This window comes from Dipodomys merriami, unplaced genomic scaffold (genome assembly GCF_024711535.1).
Source record: "Dipodomys merriami isolate MVZ:Mamm:240054 unplaced genomic scaffold, mDipMer1.0.p SCAF_114, whole genome shotgun sequence".
NCBI classification, from domain to species: Eukaryota; Metazoa; Chordata; class Mammalia; order Rodentia; family Heteromyidae; genus Dipodomys; species Dipodomys merriami.
In genome coordinates, this window is record NW_027202427.1 from 2,977,023 (window position 1) to 3,002,863 (window position 25,841).

Below are 25,841 nucleotides of genomic sequence, written 5' to 3' on the forward strand. Positions count from 1 at the left end.
GGCTAGGGGGATCCCAAATTCACTGAGTGGAGCAGCAGACAGAGCAGTGAGTCCTGCACTGCCTCCAGGGAAAGTGAGGAGCCCGGGCACTTTCCTTGCTAGTCCCCACGTGTGCAGCCCCGTCCAGCAGTCTTCACTGAGGGGGGGGGGGTAGCTGAGGACCTCCTTTGAATCAGAGTGTCTAGATCACAGACACAGAACGTGCACTGCGATGCAAATGTCAGTGGTATGAAATATAAATGTACACGAGGGAGTATTATATATCCGATACAACAGGTGGAAATTTAGTTCAGAAACAATTGGAAACTTTGATGAACTAAATGGAAGCATAATTATGTCATCCCTTGAATCTGATCCTCAGACAGAACTAGTTCAAATCTATTTCATACTTTGTGCTACCTCTGCTCTGGGGTGTGGCCTTCCTTGTGGCTGCCATGAGATGGGCCCGCCACACAACACACAGCAGGCCACGATTCCCCGAGCGTTCTTACATGGAGGACCTGGTTTCCAGGTAATGATGACTCTGAGGGTTGAAATGAGTTGCTGTCTCCATGACTGGGATCCTTCTAACCCCTCACCCACACGCGGCAAGGGAACTTGGAAAACTTTTCACCCCAGATTTCCCCAGACTGCTATTATCCAGGAGGGAGTGAAATGAAGTCAGCATGCAGGTGAAATGCCCACCGGGCATGCCACAGGCCTGTGCTCCCCAGCGGGACCTGTGGCCTTCCCACACACACTGACAGTGTGGCCCGTGGAGAGCTGAGTCAAAATGCTCTTTACCCAGCCCTGCAAGGTTCCTCTCCGGTGCAGCGAGGCCTCCCGTTCACATCTGTCTGGGTAAGTGTGCTGAACACAGAAGGAGAAGAGCGTGTGGGCAGGTCCTAGGCAGGCTGGGACAGAGGAAACCTGGGATGGCCAGCCACAGTTTCCACAGCAACAGAAGGGCCATGTAGCTCTATCAGACTCAGCCCAGAGCACAGGGTTCTGTTCAAGGCAGGTGTGCTAAGGATATTATTTCCCTTATATGGAGATTCCAAAAATTAACAGGGAGTACTAATTAATTTTCGGTTTGCATTTACTTTTCTGAACTAGATGGCCTCCACTGATGGGCTATGGCCACACCCACGTCACATGCGGTACATTGTTAGTTATTTAAGACACGTAGTCTTCAACTGATTGATATTTTAATTTCATATTTTAACTAACTGCCCTCATCCTTGCTTAGAACCTTTACAAGTCAAATAGAACTATTAGTTCTATTATTAGTCTAAGTGAATTCTGTGGTTTGAGTAATTTAAAATAACTGAGTTTTTAGAAATAAATGAAATATTCCTTCAAAACTTCGTAAGAAGGCAACCTCGCATTTCTACAGAGTCACTAACATTTGTTGCCCTGATTTAGTTCCATAAATTACAAATTAATGGGGGCCTTTGGTGTGCTTTCCAGTGGTCAGAAACTCAGAGACAATGGAGATGCGCTGATGAGATTGCAAGGTCACCAAATATGAAGTAAATGAATGAATGTGAGGGCACTCTCCACTTCCTGGCTCCAAAGGACCCAGGAATATAATTTGCAGGAGCCCTACAGAAACAGTATTTGTCTTCGTTAAATTTTTCTCCATAAAATGTTCATCAAAAAACAAACCATTTTAATTTCTCTGATAAATAGAAATGCCCAAATCTCATTTTGTTTGGTGGAAATTTGGGGGTCAGTGCCCAGTCCTTGAGTTCAAGCCTCAGGACTGGCACAAAAATAAGCCCTGAGCGGCAGCCACAATCTTTATAAGTTACAAAAAATGAAAACGTAATTATCACCCTATTTTCCAGAAACAGCTGCCGTTCATCTGCCCAAATCCCCTCAAGCCTTTGTCCACTGCGGTCTGGGCTCGGCTTGCTTTGTGGGGCGCTGACGTGGGTGACAGGTTTGTCTTTCCTGGGTGCAGCCATCTCCCCTCGTCCCATCCTGGCTTCCAGTGGAAGCTGAGCCACAGGGGGCAGGGCCAGCGTGCACTTCATCCCCACGCCTGCACAGAAAGCAGGTCCAGCCTCGCCTCCGAGGCTTCGCTGCCCACTCTTACACTAGTGATAACAAAGGTGGTAGTGCCCAGCCGTGTGTGTGTGTGTGTGTGTGTGTGTGTGTGTGTGTGTGTGTGTGTGTGTGTGTGTGTGTGTGTGTACTGGGGCTTGTATTCACAGCCTTGTATTCTTGCTTGGCTTTTTAGCTTTTTTTTTTTTTTTTTTTTTTTTTGCCAGTCCTGAGTCTTGAACTCAGGGCCTGGCCACTATACCTGAGCTTCTTTTGCACAAGGCTAGCACTCTGCCACTAGAGCCACAGCGCCACTTCTGGCCTTTTCTGTATGTGTAGTACTGAGGAATTGAACCCAGGGCTTCATTCATTCTCGGCAAGCACTCGACCACTGAGCCACCTTCCCAGCCCTTTTTAAAATTTTTTTTATTTTATTTATTTATTTTGTAAATATTTTATTGTTATTACCCAGGTGATATACAGAGGCGTTACAGTTACATAAGTCAGCTACAGTGTATACTTCTTTTTGGACAATGTCACCCCTTTCCCCTTCTCTCCCAGTTTTCCCCTCCTGTCCCACCTGTATAGTTCACTCTCAACATGGTCTAGTGAGTACCACTGCTGTGTTTGAGAAACTCACATTCTTAAATGCTTTACCAGCTACCCCCTCAGCTCTGAATCTAAGTGCTTTCCCACACTTGTGAATGCTTCACGTTTTTGCTTCCCTTCGCATCTTATTTAACACAGCCACATGGTCTAAGCAGCCTCAAAATGATCATACCTTACACCTGCGAACTTCACAAATGTGTGACTGAAAACATTTACAATATTTTGTACCTTACATGTACGATGAGTCACCTTGAGCAAATGCATGCATGCTACAAGAAATATTCTACCAGTAGATCATTCACCAAATTTCCTAGCATAACTTCTATGACAGGCCTCTTGAGTCTGGAGAGCAGTGCATATTTGAAGGAGAAACGAGATCTTACATTTGTGTGAGACCTGTCTTTCAAGCTTTAGTTGAACACCTTTCCTTTAACTAGAGCCTCAAAGTAGAATGACTGACCCTCCGTCTATTCAATTATATTTCGACTTACCGTTCTATTTCACATGCCTGACAAGGAAGAATTGGCATCTGTCCCTGCTTGTACTTGATAACTGGCCTCTTCCTGCGCTAGCTAGTTACGTTGGCCCGGCATCAAAGCAAACACAGGACACACGCCATTCCATCGGGAGATTCAAAAGAAAGATTGAAAGTCCCACCAGAGCTTTTGAATGGGGATTGCTCAGATATTCTACTGTTTTTGAATGTTTATCTTTTCCGTTTCAGGAAGAGACAGAGCTGATCAATCATTAAAATAACTGCATTAATCCTCCCAGATCACATGCCTGAGGAACTGCATGGTGATAAAAACAATTGGCATCAACATGTGCCAGAAACACCTCCAGGTTTGGTATGCACACTTCATCTTCTCCCATGCAGAAAGTCTCCAGGATGTAGCCAATAAAGCCAGCCATATTTTGTAGAGCCTCACAGAGGCAGATCCTAGTTGTAAATGTGGGCAGTCGTATTTCAGAGTTTACATTCGGCACTATATGCCCTGCTAGAATATTCTTAACAAGCAACAGTCTGACAACAGCCAACAGCATACAGTCAGCCCCGAGGGAAGGTCACCTGACGCGGGCCAAGCCCATAAATGTGTCTTTGAGACGATTTTGCTCTTTTATGTCATCCTTCTCATCCCAATTCACCAAAATCTGTAGAGCCACAACCTGCCAGAAGCTCGGGCCGCGCAGGGGAGACGCCGAGCTTGCCTCAGGAAAACTTGTGCGGAAATCTTTGCAATGAGACGGCAATTTTAAAAGATCTTCATTTTCATTAGCATGTATGAGTTGTACGAGGGAGTTTCGTGGAGTCCCGCCCTGCCTCCCCCTTGCCGGTCCCCCCACCCCACCCGGCCTCCCCTTATTAGACCATCCCAGCAGGCTTCACCAGCTCCCACGCGGCTCACCCTCTTCGACCCTCCCTCTCCTGCTGACACTCACCCCCCCCCCCCAGCCTGCTCTGCTCCGGTCCTGCATTTTTGATATGTATGCTAATTGTATCAGGCATTTGTCTATTATCTGCCATTCCCATCTATTCGATTGTTATCAGAATAACCTCTCTAGTGTGTTCTCCCCACGCTCCCTGCCACTCTGTTGTTCAACATCTCCCAGTGAGATTTTTTAGGACGTCCTCATCCGTGGACGTGATGCTCCACGGTGTAGATGCGCACGGGTGTGTGCACATGCCTTTTAGGTCTACCGTGTACGAGTGAGAATAAATGACTTTTTGATCTTAGCTTATCCCACTCATGATAATCTCCATGGTCATCCATTTCTTGCAAATGACATAATTTCATTTCCTTTACAGCTTTGTAATGTACCATGTTCTCTTTATCTGTTCATCAGTAGTTGGACACCTCAGCTGACTCAACAATTTGGCTATTATGGACAAAGTCACTGCAAACCAGGGTATGCAGGTATCTCTCTTGTGCACTGATTTATACTTCTTGGCATACATTCCCAAGTGCAGTCTGGTAGGGTCATACTGTGGTTCTCTTTTTAGCATTTTGGGAGCCTCCATACTAATCTCTAGAGTGGATGTACTAGCTCACCATCCACTGGTGTGGCTGCGGGTTGCTATTTCCCCCACATCCTTCTCTGTATTGGTTATGGTTTGTGTTTTGATGATTGCTATTCTGCCTGGGATGAGATGGAATTTTAGTGTAATTTTGATTTGCATTTCTCTTATGGCTCAGGATGTTCAACATTTAAAAAATATATCTATTTGTATGTCTTTTCTGAGAATTGTCTTCTCAATTCATTGTAACATTTATTGGTTGGACTATTTGTTCTTTTCTCATTTAGGTTTTGAGTTCCCTATATATTCTGGATATTAATTCTTTGTCCAATGAATAGTTGGCCAAGATTTTTCTACCATTCTGTGGGCTGTTTCTTAATCATGGTAATTGTTTCTTCTGATGTGTAGAAACTTTTTGATTTGATGCTGTCCCATCTGTCAATTTTTGCACTAATTTACCAAGCAATTGGACTCCTATTCAAAAGACAGTAATTCCCTGTGCCTATATCTTCTAGAGTTTCCCCTCGGTTTTCCTGTGATCGTTTCAGTTTCGGAGCTTACATGCTGATCTTTAACCAGTTTGCAGTCGGCTTTTGCACAGCAAGTGAGACAGTGTCTAGCTTTAGTCTCCAGCATAAGTTGTGACCAGTTTTACCAGCAATGATTATTGAAGGGGCTGTATTATTTTTTCCAGAGGATTGTGGGGGGGGAGGGTTGGTTGTGTGTGTGTGTGTGTGTGTGTGTGTGTGTGCATGTGTGGTATGTTTGTTTTTGGTTTTTTGATCCTATCAAAAGCTAGATGACTGGAGCTGTGTGGTTTTATTTACAAGTCTTCTATTCTGTTTCTTCATGTCCACTTTTGCCACTACCATGCCGATATGTTACTAGAGTTCTATAGTATAATTGGAAGTCTAGTATCATGATACCTCTAGCATTGCTCTTTTTGCTCAAGATTGTTTTTGCTATCTGGTGTCTTTTATGTTCTCTTACTAACTTTTGGATTGATTTTTCAATTTCTATGAAATAGAAAAGTGATCGAATCTGTAGAATACGTTTGGTAGTATGGCTAGTGGGTGATACTAACTCTGAGAATCCAGGAATATGAGAAGTTTTTCCTCCTGATGTCTTCCTTGATTTCTCTTCTTCCACTGTAGAGGTCCGTTGCTTCTTTAGTTTACACATGGGCATTGTATGTTTTGTGGCTGCTGTGAATGGGATCGCTCTCTGGCTTCTTTCTCCGCGTGCTCATTATTGGTGTGCAGAGCAGCTGCTCACTTTTGTGTGCTGCTTTCGTGTTGTGCTATGTTGCTGAAGGTGTTTATCAGTTCTAGATGTTTGAAGGGGAAGCCCTGAGACCCTTTACATATAGGGTCATGCCATCTGCAAATAGGGATAATTTGACTTCTTCCTTCCCTATTTGAATCCATTTTGTTGTTTCCTCCTACTTTTTGTTCTGGCTAGGAATTCCAGTATAATATTAAATAAAAGTGGGAGAGTAGACATTCTTGTCTCATTCTTCACTTTAGAAGAAATGACCTCAGTTTTCCCACATTTAGTATGATATTGGCTATAGATCTTTCATATATAGGCTTTTTTGTACTAAGGTACATTCCACCTATTGCTACTTTCTTCAGAGCTGTTATCATAAGAGGATATTGAATTTCACCAAAGGCATTTTTCCTGCATCAATTGATATCACTAGTGATTTTTTTCTTTTGATGCTAGTACTGGGGCTTGAATACTGTCCTTTATCTTTTTTGCTCAAGACTAGAGTTCTTCCAATTGAGCCATACCTCCATTCCAGCCTTCTGCTGGCTAATTGAAGATAAGAATCTCATGGGCTTTTCTGCCTGAACTGCCTTTGAATGGTAGTTCCCGGATCTCAGCCTCCTGAGCAGCTAGGATTACAAGTGTGAGCCACCAGTGTCTAGCAGCAATGTGATTCTTGTCTTTGAGCCATGTACTATCTCACATACTTTGATTTTGGTTGAACCATCCTTGCATCCATGGAATGCAGACTACTTACTTGATCCTCATGTGTGATCTTTTTAATGTGTTGCTGCATTGGGTTTGCAAGAATTTAATTGAGGACTGGGAAGGTGGCTCAGTGGTAGAGTGCTCACCTTGCATGCATGAGGCCCTGGGTTCAATTCCTCAGCACCACATAAGCAAAAAAGAAAAAAGTCAGAAGTGGCGCAGTGGCTCAAGTAGTAGAGTGCTAGCCTTGAGCTGAAGAGCTGAAGAGCGCCCAGGCCCAGAGTTCAGGTCCCACGATCGGACCCCCCACACACACACAAAATTTTATTGAGAAATTTTGTGTCTATATTCATAAAAGTAATTGGCTTATAAATCTCTTTTTTTGTCCTGTCCTTGTTTGGCTTTGTAGTGAGTGTAATATGGCTTCAAAGAGTGAGCTGGCAGGGTCCTTTTTCTGCCATGGAAAAGTTTGAGGAATATTTTCTGTAAAGGTTGTTTTTTTCTTAAGGTCTGATAGAATTTGACAGTGAATCTATCAGGTCATGGCCTTTTCTTTGTTAGGAGACTTAAAATAAATTTTACTGCTTCAATATCATTGTTCGTTATAAACCTGTTTAAGTAGTTTGTATCTTCATGGTCCAATTTTGATAGGTCAAATGTATTGAAAAATTGGTCCATTTATTCTAGATTTTTTTTATTAGTTTGAATATAGATTTTCAAAGAGTCACCTTGTCATCTGGATTTTATTGGTGTTTATTGTGAGAACTTTTCTTTAATCTCTAATTTTATTAATTTGGGTACTGTCCTTCCTCTTTTTGCTTAGATTAGCTACAGGTTTATCAATTTTATTTCTCAAAGAACCAACTTTTTGTTTCACTGACTCTTCATATAATTTTTTCAGTCTCTATTTCATTACATTCTGCACATTCTTTGTTTCCATCTGCTCAATTTAGGTTTGGCTAGCTCTTTTATTTCTAGACATCTGATGAGCATCGTTAGTGCTCTGGGTGTTTTCTTGTCATTCCTGATGTTTTTAATATGGGCACCCATAGCTATATAAACTTTCCTCTTTTTACTGTCTTTGCATATTCTAATAGTTCCAGTAGGTTTTCTTTCATTGGGTTGATTTTTTATTTCTCCTCTTTTTTCTTCAAAGACTGCTGGTCATTTAACAATATATTCTTCAATCTTAATGTGTCCAAGTATTTTCTGTAGTTTCATTTGCTATTGAATTTTCGTTTAATTCTATAATGGGATTAAACCTGATAGAATACAAGTGATTACTTCAGTGGTTTGTATTTTCTAAGACTTACATTAAGTCCTAAATTAGGATCTATTTTGTAGAAAGTTCTGTGGGTAGCAGAACAGAATGTGTATTGTATATTTGTTATGTTAGATAAAGCCTTCTGTAGTTTGTCAAGTTGATGTGATCTGTACTGTCTCTTTTTATTTTTGTGTGTGTGTGCCTGTTTGGATGACCTTTCTACTGGTGACAGCAGAATACTGAAGTACACATTATTATTGTGCTATGGTCTACCAGTGCTTGTAAGTCCAAAAGTGTATGTAACACTGTAAATGAACATTGGGTGTGTGTAATGTTAACAATCACTATTTCCTCTTGATTATTCACTTTATTAATATGATATCACTTTCTTTGTTTCCTCTAATTTTCATTTGAAATCTGTTTTATCAGACAGGACTGGCTACTCCTGCCTGCTTCTGAGGTCCGTTTACTTAGAGGATCTTTTTGTAACCTTTCATGCTAAGCCTATACTTGTCTGTGTGAGATATGTTCTTGTAGGCAACAAGTAGTTGGATCTTGCTTTTTTAAAGTCTTGCTTGCCACGTGTCTTTTCACTGATCTTCTGTCTTTGTTGTTGTATGATACCTCCTTCTTTCCCACTCCTTTGTTTATAGAAACCTCACAGTGGAACAGGTAATTAAGTCACATAGAACTTGCCGAGATGGGGTGTGCCATGGGTTTCCAGAGGTGTGAGGTGGAGCTGGGTTTTCGTGTGGAATAAGTCTTGGAGTCTTTATACTTTAATGAGGGAAATTGTGTTGGCAGAGATTCACAAAGCTGAATTACATTTGTAACATTTTCCTTGTTGTTATTGTTTTTTCCTCAGATATTTATCATATGCTTCTTTTCCCCACAAAGATGAGTAAAAACAACAGAATGTACAGAAACATCAACATAAGAAACACCTTTTTCTCTGAAATTGGCTTTGGCATTTCAGCCAATGTCATCCTTCTCCTCTTCCACGTCCTCATATTTGTTCTCCGACTCAAGCCCAAATCCACTGACCTGCCTATTGGTCTCTTAGCCCTTGTACACTTAGCAATGCTGATAACCACAGGGTACACAGCTATGGACATTTTTGGGTACAAGAATGATTGGGATGACATCACCTGTAAATTTCTTATCCTCATATACAGGTTGGTCAGGGGCCTGTCTGTCTGCCTCACCTGCCTGCTGAGTATCCTCCAGGCCATCACCCTCAGCCCCAGAAGCTCCTGTTTGGCAAAGTTCAAACATAAATCCCTACACCACAGCCTGTGTCTCCTCCTCCTGTGGGTCTTCTATATATCCATTAGCAGTCACCTCTTAATCTCTATTATTGCTACCCCCAATTTGACCTCAGAAAATCTTATGTATGTCTCTGAGTCTTGCTCTCTTTCACCCTTGCCTCACCCCTACCAGCATGTATTTTCCAAACTGCTGACCTTCAGGGAAGTCTTGTGTATGGGGCTCATGGCTTCCGCAAGTGGGTACATGGTGCTTTTCTTATTCAGGCACAAGAGGCAGTGCCGGCATCTTCATAGGACCAGCCTCACCTCAAAGACTTCCCCAGAGCAAAGGGCCACCTGGACCATTCTGCTGCTCCTGAGTTTCTTTATGGCCATGTCCATTTTGGATAGCCTCATCTCCTACTCAAGACTTACATTAAGTGATGATCCAATATTTTATTGTATCCAGCTTCTCGAGGCCCATAGCTATGCGACAGTCAGCCCCCTGGTGTTCATCAGTACCGAAAAGCGTATCATTATCGTTTTGAGATCCATATGTAAGAAGAGAGTAAGTAGTTGATTCTTCAGTGATAAGTAAGTTTCCTTAGGATGAACAATGTCAGGGCATCAGAACTAACTCTTACGGCACAAGGGATGTGCTTCAGTTTATGTGAAATTATAGGGCTATGCTTTTTCTGTTAAATTTATTTAGCTTGATACAAGTGGAAATACATAATATATGTATGGAAAATACATAAAAGAAAGTTAAGTCACACACTGACTGGCTCTCCGTGGGTCCTCAGGGAAGACCTATGGGCTGGGTTCCACGTGACATGGCTTGGGTTGGTTTGTACTGCTTTTAATATGTGATCGCTTAGGACACTTTCCAATAATTAAGTTTCTCTAGTCAAACTAGGTATACAAACACTAGGTATCATCAATTATGACAAGACCCAGGAAATACACATAGGCCGAGAGAACTGTATTGATTTGTACCATGCTGTTAACAAGATGATTACCAGTACTCAAAGACAGAAACAACCAGTGTCGGGAACCATCAGAATATGCACAAAATGTAGTTTCTCCTTCTAGTGGAAGATTATTCAGTCTTAAAAACAGAAAGGCATCCTGGAAGCTGACATTACTGAGCTCAGTGACACAAGTCCATCATGGAGAAACAAGTAGCATTTGAAGCTACTCTTTCAAAGAAGAACCTCAAAGTAGTCAAAAGGCAAAATCCTCAAAGGCAAAAAGGGAATCACATGTTCTAGAAGCTAAGAAGAGGGTTTGTGGCGGACGCCCATGTGGCAGCAATGGAGATGGCTTGCTCACGCCTGCCTGGTGTCATGAGGACATGTAATGGCACGCGCTTGCACATGTGTGTGCTGTATGTGCTTTGCCATAATAACAATACCTTCAATTACCTTAAGCCAGGGGAAAACATTCTCTCTGAAATTAAAACCGGAAGTGACAAGCTTCTAAGAGTGCCAAGATATAACTGTTCAATGGTTTTGAAAACATTTATAGCAAATTTGTTCCAGTGATTTAAAAATGATTGCTAGAAGTCTGAATCTTATTTTTCAGTTTCTTCAAAGAAAAAAGAGAAATTCTTCCTTTAGATTCAGTTAGGCAGGATCAAAAGCTTTTTGTATGTAAGGTCAAAACTCCAAATTTACAAAGTAAATCAGATATTAAAAAGAATCTACCCTTGATATCAATTAATGCCATGAAAACTATGTACTTGTAATATGCTTTTCAAATAACAAAAGGCGCAGGTGGCTCATGCCTGTAATCCTAGCTACTCAGATCTGAGGATCATGGTTCAAAGCCAGTCTGGGCAGGAATGTCCTTGAGACCCTTATCTCCAGAAGTGGCGCTGTGGCTCAAGTGGTAGAGCACTGGCCTTGACCTGAAGAGCTGAGGGACAGCGCCCAGGCCCAGGGTTCAAGCCCCACAACCGACAAATAAATAAATGAATAAATAAATAAAATATAAAATATTATCAGAGATATAGTTGTAAATGATAGTATATGTTACTCAGTGTTTCAGAGGAGCGATTCAGGAAATGTTATAAAAACAATATTTCTTACATCTATCACAGTAAAGTCACTAGTCAGGCTTCAGTATCATTGTTTTCCTTTTAGGATTTATTTAGAAAGAAAATTGAGTGATGGAGTGATAGAGAACTGCAGGCATGGTTCAAGTGGTAGAACACCAGTGGTCAGTGAGAAAGCCAGGCAGCCACACAGGCTTAGATTTCAAACCCCAGTGTTGGCACAAATAAAATTCGGGTTAGGACAGGCAATTTGGGAGATTTTATATATATATATATCAAGGGCCGCAGGGAGGAAGGGACGAAGGGAAGGAGAGAGGAAAAAAGAGACAATTAAAAGAGACATTAAAAAAATAAGAGGGGCTGGGAAGGTGGCTCAGTGGTAGAGCGCTTGCCTTGCATGCGTGAGGCCCTGGGTTCGATTCCTCAGCACCACATAAGCAAAAAGAAAAAAGCTGGAAGTGGCGCTGTGGCTCAAGTGGTAGAGCGCTAGCCTTGAGCTGAAGAGCTGAGGGACAGCGCCCAGGCCCAGAGTTCAGGCCCCACGACCGGACCAAAAAAAAAAAAATTCAAATAGCAAATAAAGCAAGGAGCCTTAGGAGTAGCATGGTACTTTCAAAAACAAGAGCCAGCAATCATGGGGAAATTTTGCAGCCCTTCCAGGAGAAAGAACAGACTTGTAACTCATCCAAACCCCATTCTGAGAACTGTCAAATCCTCCAGATCACAGCCTCCCCTGCGGCTAGGACCACAGGTGTGAGCCACCCACACCGGTGCAATGAAAACTCTTAGGATCACCTACTGAGCCTGATCTGGCGGGGCCATGCCCCTTCCTCCAGAGGAAACCGTTCACCCCCAGACCAGGCCTCAGGACTCGCCCAACTGACGGACAGACATGGGTACCAATAGGAGATACGCGGGTTGGCAAGACTCAGCCTCAGAGCTGGCAACAAGGGGACTAGACACTGATGCCAATGGAGATAAGTGGTCTACAAAACTGCCAAGAAATCGGGTGCCGGTGGCTCACGCCTGTCATCCCAGCTACTCAGGAGGCTGAGATCTGAGGATCGCGGTTCAAAGCCAGCCCAGGCACAGAAGTCCATGAGACTCTTATCTCCAATAAACCACTAGAAAACCAGACATGGCGCTGTGGCTCAAGTGGTAGAGCGCTCGCCTTGAGCTGAAGAGCTGAGGGACAGCGCTCAGGCCAGAGTTCAAGCCCTGTGACCACCACCACCACCAAAAACAAAAACTGCCAAGAGCTTGGGGTTCCCCTTAAAAAGCCATCCTCCTCCTCAGGACGGGCTCTGCAGTCTGGGACTCTAAACCCCTGCAAACCTTCATTTGCCAGCCAATTCATAAACTCTTCATTGCTTTTCCTCCCAAAGCCTGTCGTCATTATTCTGATCAGCATAGAAGTTCGGGCAACAACAACACCCACGGTGGCAAGTTCGGGGAGCCCCTCGTGGGGCCTCCTCGCCTCCCGGAGCCCCTCGCTGTGGCTGAGGGTTTGAGAGGAGCTGATGCCCGGGCTCTGCTCAGTCTCACGCTCACAGGCCAGAACCAGCACTCTCCGGCCAGAACAGTGCTCTCAGGTGCCAGTCCTCCAAGGCCATGTCCTGCACCTTAGTAGGGAAGCGGGGAAGCGGAGGGCTGCCGATCACCTCCCACCACTAGGAGGCGGCCATTCGCCTGTGTCTGCTGGGCTCCTGACCCTCCCTGGTGGCCGCCAGCGCGTCCTGTCAACACATTGGGTTTATCCCCCACTGGCTTGGGACTTGCGACTGTACCCTGCCTCTTCCTTAAGAAAATCCCATCTGGAGAAGAGAAGGGAGCACTGCCCGCCTTGGCCTGGGTGCCCAAAGCACCCAGGGACAGGAAGGAGCGGGAGCGGTGCCGGCCCCTCCCGGCACCACGCTGCCCTGGACAGTGGCACTGAGACGCTGGAGAGGAAGTGGATATTGGGAGCTGCTCCCAGGCTGCTTGTACAACTCCCAGGGGCTTTCTAACGTCCCAGCGGCTGGGCCGGTGGCCAGTGGCCGGGACTCAGGGGCCCCCTGGTATCTCCAAGTGGCTACACGCTTCAAAATGGAAACAGCCCTGAGAGACGCGGGGAGGGGATGGACCCCCGAAGGAGGAGGCAGGGAGAGGAGGGAGGGGCAGCTCCTGAGGCCGGCAGGGGAAATAGCCCTGGGGAGGGACGTGGAAGCCCAGGCTTCCTTGCCCTAGCCTCTGTCAGCTGCCTGGACCAGAGATGGCGCAGAGGGCGGGCCCTGGCGGGCTGCTGCCCAGCGCACTGCCCAGCGAGGAAAATAAAAGGGAGCGCTTTCCACGTCTGGGTGATAACGTAACATTTCCTGCAGTCCACAAACCAGTCCTGGAGAATTCTGGGCTGGGCGGCTTCCTGGGTGCCGACAGGGGCGTTGTCTGCATTTGCATTGTGTCGTGCAGGACCTCCCCCTGCCCCCCCCTACCCCCAGCCGCCTTTAGGAACCTCTGGCCTCTGGCCTCTGGCCCCTCCCTGCAGTGTGCACCGAGGGCTTCCGGGCACCGGCCAGGCTCAGGTGTGAGCGCTGATCTGGGCTCAACCAAGGAGCCCAGTGCTCTCCTGTTTCCAGGCTCTACTCTTTGCAGGTCAGCTACCAAGACAAGAGGGCTAAGGGAGGAGGGAAGTGAGCAGCTAGAGCCCAGCGGCCCTCCCCCCCCCCCCCACTTCTCACTGGAGGGAGCACAGTCCTGGCCATTCCTACCTGCAAAGGATGTTGGGAAATACAATTTTCACATCAACGAGAGAAAGACATTGTCTGCATTGGAACTTCATCCTCCTCACCGTACCTTTGTCCACCACCACGACGACAGCTATTCATTGTAGACAGTGTTTGAAGTGCCAACCACGGCCTGGGCACAGAGCGGCTTGTGTTCTGCGTTCCCGGATGCCACAGAGGCCTGCCCCTGCTGACGACGGGAGCACTCGCTGAGCACTTACTTAATCCCAACAGAAGCCCTGTGAGGTCGTCACAGATGAGCAAACTGAGGCTCCGAGAGGCCGCAGCTGCTCCGAGGCTCATCAGGACTAATAGCAGATCCACCGGACCTGGGCCGGGCCACGCTCCACACTGGAGCTGCGTCTTCCATTCTCCTGGAGCTCAAGGAAGCCTGGGCGTTCCGTCCGACCCGTGGGGCCGTCTGCAGGCGGGACCCAGATCCCAGCGTGGACTCTCGCCGTGGCGGGCACGCAGCTCTTCTTTTCTCTGTATTTGAAAGCAGGGCGCTGAGGGCCGGGTGGACTCCCTGCCCGTTGTCACCCAGGGCGGTGCACTTCCCCTCTGCAGCCCTGGGCACCTCTGGAGAAAAGCCACCTCCATGAAATTAGGGTTCAGGGGTCAACCTTCCAGAAAGCTCCCAGGGGATGTGTATGGGAGGGCCAGCCACGCCCGCATGGAGGCGGAAGCCAGCCCACTGCCCACACGGGTGTGGTGGGTCGAGTGGGTGCTGGGAGCCACCACGCACTTTCCCCAGAGCTGTCAGCTGCAGCTTCCTCCTGAGCCCTGCCCGAATGCCACGCCCAAGACACATCACTAGCCAGGGATGGGGCGGGGGGAGGTCAGGGGCCTGGGCCAGGGCGCAGGGGAAGCTACGTGGCTGGGGTCGTGGGCCTGGCCCAGGAGTGTGGAGCGGAGGGAGATGTTCCAGGCCTGAGTGGAAGGACCTAGCCTACGAAATGAATCAGAGCGGCGGGGACTATCCTGAGGAAGGCCTGGGGCGGGACTGTGATAAGCAGCCTCCCGGGGTGGCCGGGGGTGAAGAGCGGCCAGCAGTGCTCAGGAACTTAAAAGCACCCTGGGCAAGTGCTCAGTGGAGGTGAACTCTCTGTGGCCGGGCACCCCAGGGTGGCCTGGTGCCCAGTCCCTCACACGGGCACAGGACACAGAGAGCAAGGGCTGCCACTGTGCCGGTGTGAACGCCCTGCTGCGGGCACCCAGGAGGCTCACAGAGGGGACGAGGCCGAGACTCGCCAGGGCACACAGGCAGCTGACACTTGGTTCTGGTGGGGTGCTAGGCTTGAGGCCCTGGTCCTTCCTGAAGGGGCGTGGAGGGCAGGGGGGTGAAAGTGCCTGCCAGGATTCCAGAACCAGCCCCAGGTCTGCTGGGTGGCCTGCCGCCTCTGCCAGCCCCGGGGAGCAGCAAAGCTCTGCGCAAGGCCGTGGGAATTGCCTGGGTCTGCGCACATGCCAGAGGAACAGACGGCCAGGTCCCCCGAGGTGGGCCACACCGAACCTGGGGTCCAGGAAGTTCCCCCAATGCCAGCCAGCCACAGAGCCACATCGTGATGGGTCAGTACCCCTCCGCCCCCGCCCGCCCTCCAGGCGCACAGCACCTGTGTGTGTTGTTTACAAACCATCCTTCCTGCCCCCCCCCAGAACTCTAGCGCATAGAAGTGGGGTCCACCTCCACCTCTCAGCCATGCACACAAATGCACACAGGAGCAAGGGCAGGGCTTGATCATAAAGATGGCCCCCAGAGCCAGGCATGGCTGGACCCCGGTGATTGTGTTTCAAGTCTATTGGAACCTTGAGTGTGCCTGTGTGGAAACCGAGGCCCGGCAGCCCTTTGGGGAAGACACAGACTCAGCACTGACACCACTGAGCGGAAACAATCAAGACACAGACACAGAGCGCCTGCTGCTCTGTGTCCTAGCCTCAGCTCTCCCTGTTCGCGCGCAGGGTCATGCTGGCCACCATGCCGTGGGGTGGCAAGGAGGAGTGGGGTCTTTGGGGAGGACCTGGCCACCATGCCGTGAGGTGGCAGAGAGGACATGGGGTCTTTGGGGGAGACCTGGCTCCAGCAGGGACCACGGCTATGTGCGGGAGGCCACGCAGCGAGAGACTAGCCAGAACTCAAGCTCTGTCCACTTGGTGGTGCCTTCGGCCAGGTCTCCTACCCGGCTCCACCCGTGCTGCGTCTTGGAAGCTCGTGCCCGTCTATCAGCTACCTTTCTGGCCCATGCGCTCTGCCCTCACACAGGCAGCAGGCTGATGGCCTGGCAGGGGGGCGGGCGGCCAGCATCGCCGGTCCCCGATGCCCTGAGAAGGCCCAGGCCGTCTGTCTGCTCAGGGAGTTCTGCCTGATGCCCCGCTGGGAGGACGGGGGTAAGAAGACAGCCGTGGGTATGGGGGCCATGGCAAGGCCCGCTCTGGCGTGCGAGATTCCTGCCTCTCAACATCTCTGCTTGCTCAAGTGGAAAATGCACGTGTAGAGAAATGAGATTCGTGCGGTGACTGATGTGTCTGCCAACCATCACCAGCGACAGGTGCCCGGGCCAGCGAGGGCCCTGGGGAGGCTGCGTGGCAGTGCGAGCAAGATCTCCACGGGCGGCAGCAGATCTGAGGCGAAGCTGGGCTGACAGTCAGTGCAGGAAGCCACCTGAGGGCGCGCTGAGAACGGGGCGTTGGGGCACGGGGCGCCGGGGACACGGGGCACCAGGGGCACAAGGCTCTGAGGGCTCACGGCGCCGGGGCACTGGGCTCTGGGGGCACGGGGCGTGGGGCGCCGGGGGCACTGGGCTCCGGCCACCCTGGGGCGCCGTGGGGAGTACGCTCTGCTCCAGTGAGGTCTGGGGGAGAACGCAGCAGGCGGTGAGGCCGCGGAAGGCTTCCCCCCACCCCCCCCCCCCCCCCCCCCCGCTCCCCGGCCCACCCGGGCCGGCGCCCCCAGGGGCTCGGCAGGCCGGGCACGCGCAGCTCCCGAGGACCCGGGTCCGAGCTCGGAGCAGCTGCAACAGTCTAGACCCGGAAGGTCCCAGGGCTGTGTGCAGAGGCTCGGATCCCGGCCCACGCCTGTCTGCTGTGGGCACCGGGCGCGCGCCCGTCGGAGGCCTCCCCGGCGTCCCTGCGCCCGCAGGCGCACGTGAGCGGAGGGCGGCCCGGCTGGCTTTCAGCCGTGCATCCACCAGCGGCTCCGGATCCGAGGACAAACTCGACGGTTTCTCAAGGGGCGAAGGCCCGGAATCAGCCCCCAGAACGCCAAAACCACGCCCTGTCCTGGGTCCCAAAGCTCCCCGTGAGGGTGGACCTGGCCGCGCAGCCTCCGGGGTCCGCGTCCCCCCACGGGCCTCTCCCCGGCCCGGCCCGCAACCTCCCGGGGCCCACAACCCTCGCTGCTCCCGCTGGCGCGCTTCGGAAGGCGGCCCAGGCCCGCGCCGTGGGGCCCCGCAGGCCCAGCCGCTGCCTCTGGCCCGAGCCGGGGTGCAGGCGGGGGCTCCAGGGCCGCCGGCCTGCGCCCCGCCGTCTGGTGAGCGCGGCTGCGGGGAGCCGCGTGCGCGGGGGTTAGACGGCCCGCGAGGGCCGGGCGCCCTGGGCTGGGGCGGAGGAGGGCGGCCTGACCTGGGGCCCCTGGTTCCCAGCGCGGCTCCGCCGAACCCTGGCCCGGGGCCTTAGGAAACCGCCTCGGCCGCCGCCGGAGCCTCCGCTCCTTCGGGGGAAGCCCGGACCGCTGGCCGCGGTGCCCGGCGCCCCGGGCTGGGTCGGCGGCGCCCGCTCACCGCGTCCCGAGCGGGGCCCGGCTGCGTTGTTCGCCGCGCCCGCCAGGGGTCGGCGGAGCGCGGAGCCGCCACCCGCACCCGGCCCGCCCGGACGGCTCCGTCCGCGGCCACCGGCCCGGCTCCAGCCCGGGTCCGACGCCCGCGGACCGGGGAGCCCCGAGGAGGCCGAGGACGCAGGCGCCCGGGCGGGCGGGAAGCGGCTGCGCCCGGGCCCCGCGCGCTCCGTCCGCTCCGCCCCGCGCGGCTCCTGGCGGGCGGGGGCCCGGCGCCCTTCTCGGCACCCGCTGCGGGCGGCTCCGGCTGGCCCGGCCCTCTCCGTCGAGCGCGCGGCCGCGGCACCTGCTCGCCCTAGTCTGCGAGCCGGCGACAGGTGGGGGTCGGCGGGAGCCCCGCGCCCCTCCCCGCCCCGCGCCCCGGAGCCCGGCGGGAGCGCGCCTGGGGCCCGCGGCCGCGTCCCGCAGGCGCTGGGCGCGGGGCGGCGCTCGGGGAGGCGGGCGGGGAGGGGCGGGGAGCACGGGGCGGGGAGGGGCGGCGGCGCCCTCAGTCCCCGCGCCTCGAACACTCGCGGCGGCCGCTCGCGCGCAGCCCGTCGTCGCCCGCGCCCCTCCGCGCCCGCGGCTCCCGCGCTCCAGGCGAGGCTCCGGCGCACGGCGGACCCGGGACGCTGCGGCCGCGCCCCCCGGCGGGCTATGCGGATCGCCCCGCCGGTGCCGCCCGCGGGACCAGCTCAGCCCGGCCCGCGGCTCCCGCGGCGAGCGGCGGGGACGATGTCCCGGAAGGCGCGGCGCTGCCTGGGCCACCTCTTCCTCGGCCTGGGCATGGTCTACCTCCGCATCGGGTAAGGGCCGCGCCCCCCGCGCCCCCGCGCCCCGCGCCCGGCCGCAGGGAGGCGTGCCGCCCGCTCACACCCGTGCCTCTGCCCCGCGCAGCGCCGGGGCCGCGGGGGGCGCGGGGCACCGGCCGCCCCGGGACGCTTGGGTCTGGGAGTCCCGGCCACGGGGACGCCCGGGGCGGGGGCGGACTCTCGCGGGGCCCGCGGCCGGCGGGAGCACGGACGCTCGGGGAGCCGAGCGCCGGGCGGGCCCGGGCGGGTCGGTGCCCTCGGCACTCGGGCGCTCGGCGGCGCGAGCAGCGGCTCAGCGCCCGGCACCGCCCGGCTCCTGGGGACCCTCAGGGCGCCGGGGCCGGAGCCACAGCCGGACCCCGACAGAGCGCCCGGGCCGGGGTGGGCGGGGGCCGGGGCGGGCGCGGCGCTGGGAGCCGGGCCGGGCCGCCCGCGGCCGGCCAGGGGAAGCAGGTGGCTCCGGGGCGGCGCGCGCAGCGCATGCACGGCCGCTCTGCCTTTGTGCCGGGGCGGGCGGGCTGGGGGCTGCGAGGGGACCGGGGCGCTGGGGCGGGGGTCCACGGGCTCACCTGCCCCTGTGACCCCTGACCCCGCCCCCGCCGCTGGGGGGGGGCGGCGCGGGTCCTTTGTGCTGTGCGGCTGCGCCCGGGCCGCCCCGGCGGGGCTCGCGGCCGGCCCGGGCGGCGGGCCGGAGGCGCCCCCGGTGCTATTGATTCGCGGGCCCGGTGGCTCTGTTTCTCCCGGGCTTCATAGGCTCGGCCGAAACCCGGGGCGCGCTGCGCCGCCGCCGCCGCCGCGCGGCATCCAGGAAGCGGCGGCTCCATCTCCTTTTTAATTACAAATGGGTGGAGACACGGCGAGGGGCGAGAATGGAAAACCGCAGAACACAACCGCCCTGTGCCCGCCATCGCTGTGTGACCACACCGCCCCCCGGGAGGGGACGGCCGGTGCGGCGACCCCTGGCCCCTAGGCCGCCCTCTGGGGCACAGGGAGGCTGCGGAGAGACCCTGGGCAGGCCCGGGGCTCGGCCTCCTCGTCCTGTGGACGTGCGGGGAGAGACCCAGGTCCCTAGAGAGGGCTGTACCGTCCCTCTCGGTGGGGGGGGGGGTTCTGGGGGGTGCTCTGAGTGCATGTGGGTAGCCAAGAAGACTCCTGCACTCACCCCTGGTAACCACCAGGTCCCCGAGGATTCATTCCATGCTGGTGTGCCAGGCACCTGCGTGCCAGGCACCTGCGAAGCCAAGGCCTGTCATTCCAGGTCTCCACAGTTCCTTCCGCAGCCACCTAGGTGGGGATTGCCTAATCTTCGTCCTGAGAAGGGCGTAGGAGCCCCTTCTCCGGCACAGCACAGTCAGAAGGGAGGTCGGCAGGTTGCGGCCGACGCTGTGCGGCCATGTCCCTCTGGATGTGTGGACGGCTGCTGCTGCCGCCGCTCCATTCCAGCCGCTGGACAGGTGTTGTGTGGGCCAGCCCCCAAATGCGTCCACTTCCGGGCTCTGGGCAGCCCCTCGTTGCTGCCGGCCCTCTGGCCGCGTGGTGGATGGTTTCAGTAGATGCCGTTCTGCCAGCTCTCGCACCTGCCAGGCGAAGGCTTTCCCGCAGGTCTCAACCTCTGTCTCTGTGTCCCCCTCCAGTGGCTTCTCCTCGGTGGTGGCTCTGGGCGCAAGCATCATCTGTAACAAGATCCCGGGCCTAGCTCCCAGACAGCGGGCGATCTGCCAGAGCCGGCCCGACGCCATCATCGTCATCGGAGAAGGCTCACAAATGGGCCTCGAGGAGTGTCAGTTTCAGTTCCGCAATGGCCGCTGGAACTGCTCGGCGCTGGGGGAGCGCACCGTCTTCGGGAAGGAGCTCAAAGTGGGTACGTGCTCCCCAGACTCTCCAAGTAGGGTCTCCAGGGCTACAGGGAGAACAGAAGGACTCAGGGACCCTTAGAGCCCCCCTCACCTGCCCGTGCTGGCTGCTTCCAGGGTCCCCTGGTGAGGGCCAGCGCTCTGGCGGGTAGCCCTAGCACCTTGAGGGTTGATGGGCAAAGCTACAAACTGGCCACCAGCGGCCCGAGCACCCACCTGCTGTCTCAGGTAACACGGATGTTTCACACCAAAGCCCAAACGTAAAGATGAGCTCTTCTGCCAAAACTATGTATGGAGTGCCGGCTGCTTTCGGAATAATTGGCAGATATGCTGATCACTGAGTGTATGTCACATGATTGTAATGGCTGGCGCTGAGAACGCAGCTCCCGACTGCTACCTAGCTTGAGCAATCCCATGACAAGGCCCGCCCAGACCCTTAGCTCCTTTCCTGTGTGGTGGCTCCTCCCAGTGCGCAGGTCCCCGCCAGGCCCCTGGCTGGAAAGTCGGTCCTGCGGGCCTTCCATCAGCTAGTGTTTCCAGTCCCAGCCAGCCCGGGACTCAGCGGGGTGCTCCGGGGTCACCTTGGGAAGGCCAGCACGGGTCTGCATCGTCACCAGATCCGCAGGTGCCACGTCTGTGCGGCCCAGGCCCCTGCGCAGCGCGAGGTGGGCCGGTGGGCGGCCTCACTCTTTCCCTGCATGGGCAGAGGGCGGGGGGCCGACAGCCTCCACCGAGGCCGCAGCCTCCGGTCTGGAGAGCCGCGTCTGCCGTGACCTGCCCAAACATCCATGCCTGCCGCCCCCACCCCGCTGGCACTCTGGCATTACCTGAAACTTAGGTGCTTTCTTTGCAAGTGAAATGCTACAGATAAGGGAATTTGCGGGGAGCCGCTCACAGTCAGCCAAAGTGAGTGGCGGGGCTGGGCACCAGTGGCTCACACCCATGCCCAGCTGCCCAGGAGGCTGAGCCCCGGAGGGTCAAAGTTCAAAGCCAGTCTGGGCAGAAGTCTTGTGAGACTCTATTTCCAATTGGAAGGCGTGGCTCAAGTGATAGAGCACCAACCATGAGAAAGCAATGCAAGAGCACAGGGGCCTGAGTTCAAGGCCCAGTACTGCCACCAAAAAAAAAAAAAGAGAGAGAGAGAGAGAGAGAGAGAGAGAGAGAGAGAGAGAGAAGGAAAAGATTGGCAGGGTCTCGGGACAGGGCTCAGCTCAGGCCAGGGCCAGTCCCCGCCGCGCTGTGTGTGCACCTGCATGGCTGCGGCAGGAGGGAGAGCAGGGCCCAGGATGGAGGAGCTCCGCCGTCCGCACTGCGTGGCACCGGTGTCTTCCAGGGGGAGCAGGGCCTGGCCCCGAGGCGCGCCAGCAGGTGAAGGCAGGCGGAGGCAGACGGGGATTCTAGTCAGAAGAGACTGGGATGAGGATGCCTGGTACCCCAGGAGGGAGTGGGGGCCAGGGCCAGGCATGGGGGGCCGCCGACCAAGCCTCTGTCATTGGCTCTTGGGGGACGCAGAGCACGGGCATGACGGCCAACGTGTGGCCGAACCGTGCGAGAGACACAGAAGTGATTGGTGTGCTTCAGCCGAACCCGCGTTCTGACAGACCCATGGAAAGGTGGACGCAGAATTCACTTGGCTCATGCTTTTACCTAACCTGGACTGAGGGCCTGCCGTGGCGGGGAGGGGGCTCGGTGCGCGTGTGTGATCCGACGGCCCCCGGTCTGTGAGGGAGCCTCGCACAAGCCTGTGGGCAGGAGCGTGCCAGGCAGAGGCGCGGCAGGTGCGGGTGCCCTGGGGCAGCGGTGTGCGAGAAGTCTGAGGAGCCACGGAGCCCATCTAGCTGGCATCCTGTGGAGAGATGATGAGTTGGCCTGGTGGCACTTGTGAGGCTTGCTTTCCCTTCGTGTCGGGCAGGGCCCCGGGAGGCCCTGACTGCTGGGAGGAGAGTAAACGTCGGGGCGGAGGTGGGACCTGGCGTGGGCCTGGGCAGTTCAGGCAGGGGGTGACGGTGGCTGGGGCAGAAGCGGCGGAGGTCTACTTCAGAAGGGGAGTGCTGGGTGGAGGGAGGCTGACCAGCGGAGGCCAGCCGCCTGTGCCCCCCACATCCCCATCACTCCCCTGTAGGACAAGGGTGCCCCGCCCCACTCCCCTGCTTACACCCCATTGGTCAGAACTTCGTCGCATGGCCACACCTGGCTTGGGAGGAAGCTGGGAAATGCAGACCTTTCTTTAGAGCAGTGGTGAGACTGGCGGGGAAGTGGGGTGGGCAGCTAGCCCCAACCGAGTGTTCCCAGTGCTGGGTCCACAGGCTCCCACCCTCCCACCACCCCTCCCCGCTACTCCACCCCGGGCCCGCCTGCCTCTGTCCTGCAGAGATCTGAGGGGCCAGGGGCCCCGTGGACACAACTGACTCAGGAAAAAGAGGGAATTACAAACCCCCGGGGAGCTGGGCTACAGGCTGTGCTGCTCCGAGGCCTGGGGTCCACCGGGAGCCGCCCTGCAGCCTGCGCGCCCTCGGGTCTCCCGTCCTGTAGGAAGGGCTGGGGCTTCTCTGAGCACTGCGCGCCGGTCCCCAGGCTCACTTCCCAGCTGGCCCTTTCCCACATTAACCACAGAGGCCGGCATGGGAGCCGCACCCTGCCCTCCGGGGAGGGACTGCCCCGCGTCTGCTCGGCTGTGAAGACCACTGCGGCCCTGAGCCTCGCTCCTGGCCAGCCCGAGGCTGAGGCACAGGCGGCGGCCGCCGCTGTCCTGGGCGCTGCCCTGCCCAGTGTGGCTGGCGGGGCTCGGTCCTCGCCGCTCTTTGCTTGGCCTGTGCCCCTCTGGTGTCTCCTCTTTTTAAAGACACTGGTCACCGGGAACTAGGCCCACTTGAGTGATCGGTTTAAGCCCTTCTCCATCCTGGGGTGCCAGGCCGGGTGAGGGCCACGGCTCAGGCCCCACTGCAAGCGGCCAGGGAGCAGCACGGCCCAGGACCAGGGTGCTGTGGAGAGGCACAGGGGTGCTCAGGTGCGAGCCTGTGGTGGAGAGCGGCTGGATTCTGGTGGCCGCCCTGGAGCTGTGTCTCAAGGGCAGAGGTAAGCTCACTACCAGTGAGCACCGTCCCAGCAGAGGACCACAGAGGGCCGCAGGCGCCGCCGGCGTGGTGGGCAGGGTCTGCAGGAGGCAGAGCAGGGACCCTCAGCGACCACAGGTCTTACCTGCGCGATGCTGCCGACTGTGTGTGTGGCGTGAGATGCTGCCGACTGTGTGTGTGGTGTGTGTGTGGTGTGGTGTGTGTGTGTGGCGTGTGTGTGTGGTGTGTGTGTGTGGTGTGTGTGGCGTGGGATGGTGGGATGGTGTGTGTGTAGTATGGTGAGTGTGTGGCATGTGTGTGTGGCATGTATGTGTGGCATGTGTGTGTGGCGTGTGGTGTGTGCGGGGTGTGGGGGGTGTGGGGGTGTGGTGTATGGTGTGTGTGGCGTGTGGTGTGTGTGGTGTGTGCGGGGTGTGTGGTGTATGGTGTGTGTGGCGTGTGGTGTGTGTGGTGTGTGTATGGTGTGGGGTGTGGTATGGTGTGGGTGTGCGGTGTGTGTGTGCGTGCGGTGTAGCCTCTCTGTCTGAGGGCTGGGGCCGGGGTGGCTCTGGGGTCTCGGCGGTGCTGGCCCGTCTCGTGTCCCTGTGCTGGGGTGGAAGTGGGCAGGGGCACGGGGCACTGGCGCCGGCGGTACCTTAACCAGAGCTGCGGTCCACGCCGTCCTGTCATTAAGCAACGCGCTGAGCCCCCTGTAGACTCCCACCCGAACAGCGAGGGCGTCGATGGGGGCGGTCCTCCACCCTGAGCCTCCTCACCCTGCTCTACGTCCGGCATCTGGGGGTCTTCTTCGCTGACTGGTTCATAGTTATCAGAGAGATAGATCTCCCCAAAGTAAGCTTCACCTTCATCGTTTTTCATTGTTTCCATTTGGTGCTGCTAGCTACTGTGCTGCATGGCACAGAGCGTGCAGACCGGGGTGCCCAGGTCAGGGACTGGGCTGACACCCGCCGCTCTCAAGCCCGGGGTGCTCAGGTCAGGGACCGGGCCGATTGCCCACCACTCTCCTGGCCTGTGAGGGGCCTCATGCCCAGGGCCCCGTGGCCCTGACCTCTGCTTCCTGGAGAATGGAGGAGGCTGCAGCTCCCTGCTCCAGCTGCCCTTCCTCTCTGCCCAGTTCCCTTCCCCTGGCGATGTGAGCATGGGAGCCAGCGCTGCGTGGGGCAGAGTGCCCGCTGCGTGGGGTTCAGGCCGCTTGGGGCTCACCCTGGCGTGCCGCAGCCCTCCACCCCACGTGGTCCCATCATCGCGGAAGGAGGGTGTCCGTGTCCGCTCCTTCGTGCGCTGCAAAAGCTCCCAAAGCTCGAGGCGGTGTGAGGCGGGGCTGCCACGCGTGGCGTGGCGTGTGCTGGGTTGTGGATGGGATGAGCATGTGAGCTGCGGGGGGGAGGGGGTCTGCCCTGCTGCTGGCCACGGGCGGTACAGTGCACCCTGGGACCAGATTCCCATCCTGTGCAGTCCTTACACTGCCGTGACTTCACGGGGGCTGTCCCGGGCCTTTCTGCCCTGTCTGCCCATCTGCAGCCGCCCAGCCGGGACAGCCACACTGCGCGGCGCATCCGGAGGGCGGGAGACAGCCGCTTCCCTTCTGCCCCAGGAGGCCTTGGGCCCATCCCACATGAGCACAGGAATTGGGGCATGCTCCGGCGTTTATTCTTGCTGTGGTAGAGGCCACCGGGCACATGGATACGCTAAACTCATCAGATTGATTCCAAAACCTAAATCCGGGCCATTCCCACCCCCTCCCGGTGAGAACACTGACCTGCAGGGACGGGTGACCTCCTCCTCGCGGCACTCCCGCGACTGGTCAGACGGCCCTCCTCCCTGCCCCGTCCAGGCCTCTGCCCAAATGCCCATGTGGGAGCTCTGGATGCTGACTCCTGGATGTGCCCCCTTGGTCCCTCCCTCCTCGCTCCCCTCAGAGCCCTCCAGCGCTTGGTGTGGACTTCCCATCTCTCCCTGCCTGTCTTCCACTTGGGCCACTTCACGGCCTAGGTCCTGCTCGTCCAGCGCAGTGGGCAGCGGTGGGTGGTGCGGTGCGGGGTCGCTCCGGCGGCTTCCTGGCCGCAGACGTGCCCGTGTGGCAGGGATGGGCCTGTAGGTGGTGGGCGAGTGTGAGCATGCTAGGAAGTGCTCCCAGAGTCTGCTCTGGACTTTCGGGATCATGGCCGCCTCTCCAGGCGGGAGGAAGCTCTGTGGGGAGCCAGACTCTGACCAGAGCCTGGCACACGGGCAGCACCGAGGCTGTGGAGGCTCTGGGGGAGCAACAGTGCCCCGGATGCTGGCCCAGTCCCTGACCCTACTCCTCTCTGGGGCTAAAGAGCACATGGGAGGGGC

At 55.6% G+C, this 25,841-nt stretch overlaps 2 protein-coding genes across 2 annotated transcripts in view; both read left to right on the plus strand.

Moving 5' to 3' along the window:
- Positions 1 to 13,497, plus strand: part of LOC138822737 (mitochondrial intermembrane space import and assembly protein 40-like) — a 46,720-nt gene extending 33,223 nt beyond the window's left edge. The window contains exon 3 of the mRNA XM_070015655.1: positions 12,584 to 13,497. Coding sequence (XP_069871756.1) covers positions 12,584 to 12,825 — 242 coding nt within the window. The 3' untranslated portion in view covers positions 12,826 to 13,497. The remainder of the gene's footprint in view (positions 1 to 12,583) is intronic.
- A 5,006-nt stretch (positions 13,498 to 18,503) lies between these two features.
- The window catches only part of LOC138822674 (protein Wnt-7a), a 45,021-nt gene continuing 37,683 nt past the window's right edge, over positions 18,504 to 25,841 (plus strand). Inside the window, exons 1-2 of the mRNA XM_070015455.1 lie at positions 18,504 to 18,574; positions 20,215 to 20,441. Of these exons, the coding sequence (XP_069871556.1) occupies positions 18,504 to 18,574; positions 20,215 to 20,441 (298 nt within the window). The remainder of the gene's footprint in view (positions 18,575 to 20,214; positions 20,442 to 25,841) is intronic.